The following is a 12,681-nucleotide window of genomic DNA, read 5'->3' as shown; positions in this document are numbered from 1 at the left end:
CCGCTACGACAGGTTTCACTGTATTGTTGTATAATTTCTACATCTTTGTTTGCATGTTGAATTTATTAATTATCAGAAAGTCTGCATGAAACTAGTTAATCACTCCCCGCATATTTTCTTTTCACGTCGAAGTGTGCTGCTCCAAACTAATATTATTTCCCAGTGTATTGTCCGGTGGTGCTTGTCCCAACCTCCCTAAAAAAAAGTCTAGATCCCCACCCTTGTACAATTTCCAGCACACACGCTTGCCAATATATTTAAAGTTATACGCTTCAACAGTCAGTAACTCATGTAGGCCTACTTTTAGTGCCAAACACGGATGTTGTCTGAGCTAAACAGCCTATCTGTAAGCCTGTGATTTTGTGGCGCCAGTGTCGCTTCGAACTCTCAGACACTTAACACGTATTTACTATGAATAGGTGTTCCTCCAGTTCTTCACACTTCATTCGTGATTGTGTACAATGCAAGTGGTCACTATTTTTCAAAGGCGACGCAGATTTCGCGTTACAATGACTGGCACGACGAAGTCAAGCTGGTCAAAGCGTATTATTATTATATATATATATATGTATGTATGCATGTATGCATACATGTATGCATGCATGTATGTATGTATGTATGTATGTATGTATGTGTATGTATGTATGTATGTATGTATGTATGTATTGATGTATGAATATCTATATATTGTATGTATGTCGAGGTTGACTGTTACATACATAGATATTAACGCACTGGCGCAGGGGATAATTAAATCCTTTCTGGCCTCACAAATTGTCCCATGCCGTTGCTGGGACTCGAACCTGTGGCACCGAATCGCCCGCAAATTGCAAGACTAACCATGATACGCTCTGAGCTATCGAAGCTTCCATAAAAAGGAAGTTCTTTAACTCAACCATATGCATGGGGCCTACAATCTACGCGGTCGATCCCGCATACGTGCATGGAACAGTGGGCAGACCTGGCACTGGCTAGTATGTACTGATGTATGAATATCTATATATTGTATGTATGTCGAGGTTGACTGTTACATACATAGATATTAACGCACTGGCGCAGGGGATAATTAAATCCTTTCTGGCCTCACAAATTGTCTCATGCCGTTGTTGGGAGTAGTATTAGGGCCTGTTGAGAATCATGATTGACCTACTTTCCCGTGATCACGTGACCTTGGTAGGAGACAATGGCCTTTGTGTAGGAAACAATGGCCTTTGTATAGGGGGGTGCAGGTGTCTGACCTGGGTAGGAAACAATGGCCTTTGTGTAGGAGACAATGGGCTTGGTACAGGTGTCTGACCTTGGTAGGAAACAATGGCCTTTGTGTAGGAAACAATGGCCTTTGTATAGGGGGGTGCAGGTGTATGGTCTCGGTAGGAAAACAATGGCCTTTGTATAGGAGACAATGGCCATGGAGGAAACAATGGCCTTTGTGTAGGAGACAATGACCTTGGTGCAGGTGTGCGATCATGGTGTATTCAATTCAATGTATTGCATATTACCAAACAAACTGGTGTCAGCAAACAAATAAAAGCAAAGAAACAACAACAATTAATAATAACAATATGTATAGGCCAGGTGTAAGTGACGTTGATGTTGGTTTTGGCTTCATTGTATAACGTCTATTGTGTTGTTGTATTTTTGTATTCACAGTGGACATAGACGTGAATGTTTTTTCACAGTGTTTTATTCTAGAAACCCAAAATAATAGCCGTTAAAATATGTCTCGTGGGGAAGGACTGTAACTGTTTGCTGACTGTTTGGTTTAAAGTGAGGCTTTCATGTCGCCAGACAAAATGCGTGTGTGATGATTTTCATTCATTTGTATTTCTTTAGCACATTGTCGACGTTTTCTTTGTTGCCGTCATTCAGCCATTCATTCATTCGCTTTATAATAGAAGAGTACTTTATCAGACCTCTTCATCAGCCCTCATACAAAGGCATTTTATTACGCCTCTTGAGTGCTTATGAAACCAGGTGAACTGCAAAAGACATACCGACGCGTGCCCGTCTTAAGTAGCAGAATAAATTTGTTATGGTATGCACACTGACCGTCAAAGTTTGTTTGTGTTTAGCGACATCACTAGAGGACATTGATTTATGAATCATCGGTTATTGGATGAAAAACATAATTTTGACAGTTTTAGAGAGGAAACCCGCTACATTTTTTCCATGAGTAGCAAAGGATCTTTTATATACACAATCTCATACCCCTTATGGGGCCAGTATTTCATAATTAAACACAAACTTTTTGTGCGTGCGAGCGTTTGCGTGTGCGTGTGTGTGTGTGTGTGTGTGTGTGTGTGTGTGTGTGTGTGAAACACTGCAGCCCATTCCTATGAAGAAAGAACGCGTGACTGCAACTCAACGCTCCAACCTAACCTATGCTCTTTTAACTACATTTTAAACACGAGTATTTCCCAAGAGTACAAGCCTTTTATAGACAACCAGTGTATTATGTCTGGTATATCAAAGGCCGTGGTATGTGCTGTCCTGTACACACAACTCTTGCTACTATAAAGTAGCGGCAGAAATATTCAATCACAAATCTAGTTATAGAGTAGAATACACAAAAAACAAACGCAATGGTTGAGAGAGAGAGAGAGAGAGAGAGAGAGAGAGACAGATATACAGAGATAGACAGAGAAAGAGACAGCTAGAGAGAGAGAGAGAGCGAGAGAGCGAAAGAGAGAGAGAGGGAGGGAGGGAGGGAGAGAGAGAGATGTCACACGTGATTAATCCATTAGTGTAAGTCGGCGATACGCGCGCCGCCATGGGTTTAACAAGTAGTACGTGTTAACCAAAGGGAAATAGCTGCATATTTACACAGAACATTTCTCTAGAGTGCTAGCCTTCGTACAGGACTTTTTAATAACCAAATGGGTAAATACAGTGATCGATCTAGGATCGATCCCCATCGATGGCCAAATAGGCTATAGCCAACCAGTGCATTATGTCTGGTATATTAAAGGCCGTGGTATGTGCTGTTCTGTACACACAACTCTTGCTACTATAAAGTAGCGGTAGAAATATCCAATCACAAATCTAGTCATGGAGTAAAAAAAAAAAAAAAAACGCAATGGTTTGGTTTTTAACTTTTTTTTATTTCTAAAGTACAATCGCTGGTCTCTCTAGAGACAACTACACATGCAATGGACACACATTGGGTTACATCGAGAGGACTTAAGGGCGACATGTGAATAATATGAGTGTTCATTTCTCTTCATCTTCGTGCTCATCATCAGTATCATCATCATCGGTATCGTCATCGTCTAGTTCGTCCAAATATTCGCCAATCCATGAACGATACTGATTTAATTTAGAACGAATCTGTGGTCTGAGATCTCTGTCTGGATTCACAAACTGTAGAATTTTTCTCGTGTTGGGGCCTTTGTCAAAGTAATGCATATACGTCAGAAAGCGAGAGTACGTGTCTTTAAATAACTTCCATTGCAATGTCTTCATGTTTCTTTCGATGGCATCTTGGGACATGTTTTTTTCTTCGTAGCGTTTCCTCTTGCTTTCGAAATAGTCACGATTGATGTCGAATTCACGCTCGATCATCAGACGTACGCCTTCGTTTTCCAGATCGGACGACGGCTCTTCATTTCCCTCCTTGCACGTTTTCACGTGTCGCTGCAAGTCACTCCCGTCTTTAAAGACCAGACCACACGTATCGCAAGACTGCATCCTCTTGACCTTTTTCAGATAGGGCTCTACCTCATCTTCTTCTTCGTCGTCGTCACTTTCGTAGGCGGGTATACCTGGTAGTTTTCTCTTGAATGCGTTTCTTTGCATGATTTGCACGTAGAGCTCTTTCTCCGACGGTGGTTGAAACTCTTCTGAGACATTCGCCGTTACGTTCGTGCTTTTATACCATTCGGACGGCCCCGTCTCTAAACCATTAGGTCGAAGGCGCCAATGTTCGGGCGTGGTCGGTTTTAAGTCCACCAAGAGATGTCCGTAGGGCCTGTGGGTAGCTTCCTCAAACCGCTGCACGAAATGACGAGTATTTCCAGGATACATCTGTTGTGCCAAGGTTAGGACTTGCTGCTACTCGATGGGGTTGTTGAACAGTGCCAGGTAATGACAGTTTCTTCTCTGTGTCGGGTCTTTGCTGTTATAGAGGTTCTGGTTGATGGCAATCACCGAGAGGTTTCTGTGATGACTTCCTTCCGTGAACAGATCGGTGATACGAGAGTCTTTTCCAGCTGTAGACATCAGGTCGTCCAACACGATGAGATTTCTGACTCTGGGATCCAAATAATGATCCTTTTCCAAATTCTCGGGTATGCCTTGAACAAATTTTACTCGAGCAACCATTTTGATCGTATCATAGAGAGGTTGCCATCGTTTGTAGAGCCAGATGATGCGCTGGGGAGGCGGGTGGATTTTGCCATCCCTTAGCAGTTTGTACAACAAAAATGTTTTTCCACACGACGTGGGTCCCGACACGATCATGGTGAACGGATGTAACAATCTTAAGGGCTGCTGCTGCTGCTGCTGTTGCTGCTGCTGCTGCTGTTGTTGCTGCTGCTGCTGCTGCTGCTGCTGGGAAGGCTTATTTTCAGATTCCAAGAGTCCATGTTTATTTCGTACGTACCGAGTTAGGTTGTGGGTCCAAACATATTTGTTTTTCGCAAATGTGACACTGATTCATGATGTTGACTGTTGAACTGTTCGACGTGAACTGGCGATGTTGAAACTGCCATGCCTCCTTTTATAGTCTTCTCAGAAATGCTTGTGCCGTTTTTGCCCAGTCTGCTCTCGTCGTTTCTGTTCCACGCCACTCTCTTCACGTTTCCGTTTCTGCTCGGCCTTGGCTTGCTCTACCACCTGTTGTGTTGGGGACACCATGACGACTTTGGGTGCCGAGGGCTTGTTCTGTTCCTCTTTTTCTTTTTTCCATGTAGGGTCATACAGTTCTAGACATCGATCTACACTGTACATCATCTGACTTTTCCCACCACGTTGCACCGGAAAATGAGGTTGAAGTTTACCTTCTGCTTGCAACTTGTAGAAACGGGTCCACTTATCCACGTCGGGTACATATAACTTGTACTGGTCTGGCATGTTGCTTGTCTGAAGGTTCTACCTCAAATGACGATGTTAACCATTACCCTTTTATTTATACTCTCTACAATTTCACGCATGCACACAAAGATTAAATTTTGTGTGGTACGTATGACCCATCCCCCATCCCAAAGCATAGCTCGTGCACGGCTCAGGGCCACTCCCGGGACCACACTCAGGGCCACTCCCGGGACCACACTCAGGGCCACTCCCGGGACCACACTCAGGGCCTCACACAGGGCCACACTCAGGGCCACTCAGGGCCATACTCAAGGTCACAGGTCCACACACACACACACACACACACACACACACACACAGGGTCACCCTTAAATTAATAACAAACAAAACGTGTTATTCACGAGTTTATTTTACAAAACGAAAAGTATCACACTCATGCAATACGTGTTTAATGTCTGAACACGTTATTCACATAGGGACATCTCGGGGACAGTCTGTAATGTTCCATCACTGGATCGTCCATTCTCTGCTATCGGTAGGCGCGTAGTCCACAGCAGTAACAGACAACGGCATCATGGTCTCCCGTGTAGAAGAAACCGGCCTTGGCGAGCTCCCTCGGTTTCTGGCGTAACTGTAAGGGCCACCACCCAAATGTCTGCATTCGTGTATAGAATCCTCTCATTTCGGGTCGATGACAGAACAAGTAATGTCTCGAAAGGCCACCCCATTCGTCATCGGCGTCGTAGGCATCATCATCGTACGGAGCAGCATCCGTTTTATATTCTCGAGCAGCATCCATCTGATCCATGGGTTCTTCGTTCACGATTTCGACGGGTTCACGGATATCCATGGGGTCTTCATCCACAATTTCACCGGGTTCACGTGCAGCGTCCGTTTGATCTGTATCATTTTCTTCAGGTTTGGCAGTCACTCTTTTGATCGTGTGTCTTTCTGAACATTTACAGATCAAGATGTCGCCTTCGTCGCTGCTGCAGCTGCTAACACTGCTCGAATATCCCGATGCCATCGTCTTCGTTCCAGATAGAGTGCAACAAGATACAAAAATGTCAAAATCATCAGCAAACAAGTCTGCTCTCTTCGAGTTCTCAAGCACGAATGAGCCCTTGGGAGAGAAAACACAGCCTTATATACAAGTCAGTTTAGTTGGAATCATTCTATTGATGGTACCCGTTGGGGGTGCAGAAGGAGCACTGAAGAAATCCCATCTGGTTTTGATGGTCATCTTGCATGGCGCAGGGCACACTCGAGTTCAGCTCTGGTACAAAATCACACATGACTGTGAAACAGCCTTTCAATTTCTCCCATTGTTGTAGAGAAAGGAATATTCCTTTCTTCGAAGGTTTCACAGATTTCGTTTCATCACACCACCACCACTGACGCAGGTCCACCCCAGTAAAGTTCTTGTCCATACTAGCATGAACATTGGCTCCAAGGTGTTTGAACAATGTTTCATCCTTCCCTTGTTTCAAGGCTGAAATCGTTTCGTCTATCTGACTCTTACGCTTTAGATTTAGAGCGATACCTCGTTTGGTGGGGAATGTTTTCCCCTTATCACTGTCGAATTTCCGGATATGTATCAGAAGTTCTTGCTTCCATGGTTGGGCCACAACGTATACATTTTGTCCAATTTCTAGTTGGCATCGCGATCTTTCACCCTGTTCAGGGCATTGAGTAGTACTTGATGAATGTCCCGATGCCATCTTCTTCTTTCAAAAAAAAAAAAAAAAAAAAAAAACACAAAAATGTGAATATCATCAACCTCTAAAACAAACTAGACGTAGATCTTGTCTGTGGACTGTTCGGCGAACGAATGACAATGAAACCAAAAGCACCCTTTTTATACGCTGAGGGAGGCACCCCCAGCTCAGTCCAAGGACGCACACCTGCACCCAGGCCATTGTCTCCTACACAAAGACCATACACCTGCACCTACCTATACAAAGGCCATTGTTTCCTATACAAAAGCCATTGTGTCATTGTTTCCTACACAAAAGACATTGTTTTCCTACCAAGGTCAGACATCTGCACCCACCTATACAAAGGCCATTGTTTCCTACCAAGGTCAGACACCTGCACCCACCTATACAAAGGCCATTGTTTCCTACACAAAGCCCATTGTCTCCTACCAAGGTCACGTGATCACGGGAAAATAGGTCAATCATGACTCTCAACAGGCCCTAATACTACTGCTGGGACTCGAACCTGTGGCACCGAATCGCCCGCAAATTGCAAGACTAACCACGATACGCTCTGAGCTATCGAAGCTTCCATAAAAAGGAAGTTCTTTAACTCAACCATATGCATGGGGCCTACAATCTACGCGGTCGATCCCGCTTACGTGCATGAAACAGTGGGCAGACCTGGCACTGGCTAGTATGTATTGATGTATGAATATCTATATAGTGTATGTATGTATGTATGTATGTATGTATGTATGTATGTATGTATGTATGTATGTATGTATTAGCTAGCATATCCGGTGTAATCAAAGTATGTGATATTTGTCAGATCACATATTTTCAGAATTTGATACGTTTTAATACGTTTATTGATAGTTAAGCAAATGTAGTACTGTGACACTACATAACTGACGTATGCATTCATAGTCATCATTCAAAAGCATTTCAATAGCAACCTTACACTGAAAGCTGTCCAGCGTTCAAAAAACAAAAAACGTTAAGCACTAGTTTATGTTTATAAATGTAAGGATATCCAAAATGACGTCATTCAAGTTTGACGTAATTTCCATTCATTTTCAATTTCAACTTATGTTCGTGCTTATGTCCAAATAATTAAATTTTCTTTGCGTCTATACACTTTACCAGAGGTGCTTACCTTTTTTCGTCTCGATGAACTAAACAAGTTTAAGCCACGCCTACTACGAATCCCCCCCCCCCCCCCCCCCCCCACTGACTCGCACTACTTTTGTGCAACAAGCCGGATTAGTCAGGCAACCATATTTAGATATTTTAAGAAAACATACGTGAAAGCTACAAAAGCAATTAAAAAAATGTATACGATAAATTAATGGAAAATACTATAGCAAAGTAGACATGTAGATTTAAAACAAAACAAAAAACCCTTCGCAAATCATGAAATGAGACTCCGTCGGTGGCCAAAGAAATCATGTAGGAAACTTTACGCCTGTAACATACTTGTAAGCGATGTTCTACAACTGTTGGCGAAAATTAAACGGCTCCACCGACAGCATAAATGTTAGACACGTTCCCTTCATTCACTTTCATAAAATATAAAATAAACACGAATAGGACAATTCCTAACAATTTAACTAAATGATCCGTAAAAATGCACAGCAGCTAGAAGAAATGGCGTCGCTTATCAAAATTACGTCATTTACCAAATGGACTTACCATTTACCAAATGACGTCATTTACAAAACATCACCCTATTCAAATAATAGTGAATGTACGTTTGCATTCTTACGCGACATAAGTATCAATGACGTTTACACAAACAATACTACAGGCGTATTTAAAGCTAAACAAAATAAATTCAGTTATGTATTGTTAAAGTATGCATATAAACTTAATTATAAGATTTGACCACAATTATATTTTGGTTCCTGCAAGTATGAACCGAAAAAACGATGTGCACACTTTTGTATGCCCTCTACGCGGAGTCATACAGTGTGCACATCATTTTTTCGGTTCATACTTGCATGAACCAAAATATAATTGCGGTCAATTCTTAATTAACGTTCAAACACGCTGTTATGGACAAACACCACAGCTATCTGGCTGGCTGTTAGTCTAGTAGTTTTGGTAAATATTTTGCAAAATGTGAAGAAAAAAACCCCGTGAAATGTTTGTATACTGATACAATTTGTAATACTCTTTCATATAAAAGCAGTACACACGCGATCTAACCACAATTGCGGCTGCCATTTTGGTTTCAAAAATGACCGCCATACTTTCATAATTCAATAACTTTGCAAATTTGATGTAAATTAATCGAGGTCACGGCACTACGTATATTGAAAAATAAGCAAGCGTACTACGGCGACACTCCAGAATTGACGTATGCATCAACAGTCCTTTGACAAAAACATGTAAATAGCAACTTTACACATCATACGTCAGTTGAATAGCGATTGATGGCTAACTGGAATTATAGTTGCGTATACAGTTTACAAAAACACGTAGAATTAAAGCTTGATATTATATGATATAGCGGATAATAAACGAGTTACCAGTTATTATGAAAATTATAACCCCAGGCCCCCGTACTTATCAACCTTAAAGTCTAGACATTAATCAAGTCCAGACTTTAACGTCATGGCAACGCCATTCAAATAGCATTACGTTAAAGTCTGGACTTTATTAAAGTCTACACTTTAAGGTTGATAAGCACAGGGCCAGAGGCTCGCATAATGCAAATTGTATTTCTAATGTATGATACAGACGATACGGAAACACTCTGGTAATGACACCTCTCTATCTCTCTCCTTCATCCCTCTCATCTCATCTCTCTCTCTCTCCTCCTCTCTCTCTCTCTCTCTCTCTCTCTCTCTCTCTCTCTCTCTCTCTCTCTCTCTCTCTCTCTCTCTCATCTCTCTCTCTCTCTCTCTCTCTCTCTCTCTCTCTCTCTCTCTCTCTCTCTCTCTCTCTCTCTCTCATCTCTTAGGATCAAAAACCCGTTTAAATGCTATCTCCTGCACAACAAAATGTAATCGTTACAAAAGCTCATGACAGTCATTTTGAAACAGCTGGTAATCAGTTAGGCATATGCCTACGGGCTTCCATTTTTGTAGGGGAGGGGCGAATCATTACTAATTTTTACATGAATTACAACTAATTTTGCGGGAAGAATGATGGAAATGGATCGTGGAAAGGTATACAATTAGCACATTTTACCCGAATATCTATAACGTTTTTATCCGAATTTGAGGATTTTTCCAGCACTAGGGGGGCAGTTTCTCCTCCCTGACACCCCCCCCCCCCCCCCCCCACGCCTTATGCAGTTAGTGAATCGCAAATTTGGACACAAACCTTTAAATGCTATAATTGGCTCAGATGGATGCATGAGAACTGAGTCAGCAACAGTCGAACCACTGTATGATATATGTTTGTAGTCGTTTTCCTGGTCCAGAACAATCCACTAAAGGCAAACGTATGAAGGAAGGAAGGAATAAATGAATGAATGAATGACTGATAGATTGATCGAATAATTGAATGAATGAATGCATGAATTAATATGAATAAAAAGCCATGTGTTGAATGAATGAATGAATGATCCAATCAATCAATCAATAAGAAGCCATGTGTTGAATGAATGAATAAGAAGCCATGTCTTTCAATAAACATGTTAAAATGCGCATTTAAAGTTTCAATATTATAGATTCCACTAAAATCACTTACCTGTATGAATGGAATGAATGGAACAAATGAAAGAATGACTGAATGAATAATGAATAATGAATGAATGAATGAATGAATGAATGAGTGGGTGGGTGGGTTGACGGTTTCCCCATTGAGTAAGCTTCTGTAATATTGAATATCTTGAATCTAAATATATGGATAAAATAAAATGACTATTTACCCTAAACGTCTTGGTGCTATCTATTTTTGAATGTCGAACACAAATCCATCGATCAGACGTCATTGACACCCGTGACCATGTGATTTCACTGTGTGGAACATTGTGATCAGTCAACTGTAAAAAACAGCATGTTATTAATAGGGCCGCCGGCTTCGATGGTGTTGTGGTTAAGCCATCAGACATAAGGCTGGTACGTACAGGGTTCACAGCCCGGCACTGGCTTCCATCCAGGGAGAGTTTTAAAGTGCCGTGCCAGATCATACACTAAAATTTCAAATTCCACAATTAAGAGCCTTCTTAATTCGTTGCAATAATATTTTACACCGATATGTAAATCAATAATTACGAAAATGCCCCATAAAAGTATTTAAAAATCACTCCCGTAGAACACTGCCGGAAACGACCGAGTAACATTCTCGGTAAAAACATTTGCCCGTAAATAGCCGTGACGTCATGGAGGGAACTCGCTTCACAGAAACCTACCACCAGGGCCCGTGCTTATAAACCTTAAAGTCTAGACTTTAATAAAGTCCAGACTTTAACGTAATGCTATTCGAATGACGTTAAAGTCTGGACTTTATTTAAGTCTAGACTTTAAGGTTTATAAGCACGGGGCCAGATGACTTCCAGCGCAGGCGAAAGTGGGACTGACAGCGACTGCCAGGATCAGTTATCATGCGATTCTTCTTTAGATGATGAATAGTGTAGTGATGACGACTGGACTAATATTTGTGCAACACAACAAATAATGCCTTAATATATCAGTTTGAACCTGGAACGTCATCCGCAGAACCATCGGCCTGACAGATGATGTCAATTTTCGTGGGAGACAGCTTATAACTGAATGACAAGTTTTATTCTTGTTTTGTTCTTTAGCTTTTTGTGCGAATTATTTTGCTACACTATATTTTCTAGTACTTGTGATGTAGTAGAAAAGACGATAAATAACACTTGAATTATACTAGTCAAGTGGACCCGATATCGGTAATTTTAAGAAATATACAAAAACGACTTAATAGTCCATCCCATCCACCTATAAAGATGTGTTTTTTGTGAATAATTTCAGTTTGGTTTGACGTAAGAAAAACAGTAAAAGTGTTTTGGAAATAACAAAACAATACTATTTTTGTGTGCAATTTTAAAAACAATCGGCTTAGAAATAAATAACCTGTTGTAAATTCCATAGTATTAAAAAGTTGTTCTCTGTGGGAAGGTATAATTAAATTAATTTAATGTATTTATAGTGTCTCACAGGGAACGCCTTTTTTATACTATGGAATTTACAAGTTATTTATTTCTAAGCCGAATGTTTTTTAAGTTGCATACAAAAATAGCTTCTTTCTTTTTCTTTTTTCTTCTTTCTTCTTCTTTTTTTTATATCCAAAACACTTTTAGTTTTCTTCTTACGTCAAACCAAACTGAAATTATTCACAAAAAAACATTTTTGTAGGATGGGACGGACTAGGCTATGATATAGTTACATCATCCTTTTCCGACAGATTCTTCTAGTTAGACCACGGTTATTGCGGCCGTTGAGTGACGGGTGTAATGATCGAGGGCGTAGCCCGAGATCTATTACACCAGTCACTCAACGGCCGCAATAATCATGGTCTAACTAGACGAATCTCGAGTGACGGATGAGGTAACAAGCTTTTTACCACGCCCCCATTACCACGCCTTCATGACGTCACCATGGTCACAAATAAGTTTTGTAATTTAATTTTAGCGGGTACATTTCACCTTGCTTTGTAGTCCGAATCGGACGTAGCAAATGTGTCAGTTTTTGCAATTTACTGGGACCACCATGGACTGCTTGCTTCGATTAGCCTATACGGGGAAACATGTCGGGAATACTAATTCATCTGACATTACAGGCGCGGATAGGCAAGGAGAGAGCGCTGCCTAACTCGTCCGCGAAATTTGAAGTGTCCGGAAAAAAGTGAAATGTTTAGCAGGTGAAAACAATGCATTTTTTTTTTTAAGTGGAGAACGTAATATCTTGCTCAGCTTGATAATTACCATACATAGGTAATATATATGTTGGTGAATTTTGGCACGAGTTTGGCCATG

The 12,681-nt window shown here is 41.1% G+C and overlaps 1 protein-coding gene across 1 annotated transcript in view; it reads right to left on the bottom strand.

The window, feature by feature from the left end:
- LOC121367907 (clathrin heavy chain-like) overlaps positions 1 to 12,681 on the bottom strand; it is a 42,933-nt gene that overhangs the window by 20,585 nt on the left and 9,667 nt on the right. The window contains exons 2-3 of the mRNA XM_041492356.1: positions 10,612 to 10,725; positions 10,062 to 10,170 (exon numbers count right to left, since the gene is read on the bottom strand). Of these exons, the coding sequence (XP_041348290.1) occupies positions 10,062 to 10,170; positions 10,612 to 10,725 (223 nt within the window). The remainder of the gene's footprint in view (positions 1 to 10,061; positions 10,171 to 10,611; positions 10,726 to 12,681) is intronic.

The sequence above is a fragment of the Gigantopelta aegis genome, chromosome 3, assembly GCF_016097555.1.
Source record: "Gigantopelta aegis isolate Gae_Host chromosome 3, Gae_host_genome, whole genome shotgun sequence".
Taxonomy (NCBI): Eukaryota; Metazoa; Mollusca; class Gastropoda; order Neomphalida; family Peltospiridae; genus Gigantopelta; species Gigantopelta aegis.
The sequence above is the reverse complement of the archived record's forward strand: the minus strand, read 5'-3'. Positions and strand labels throughout refer to the sequence as shown.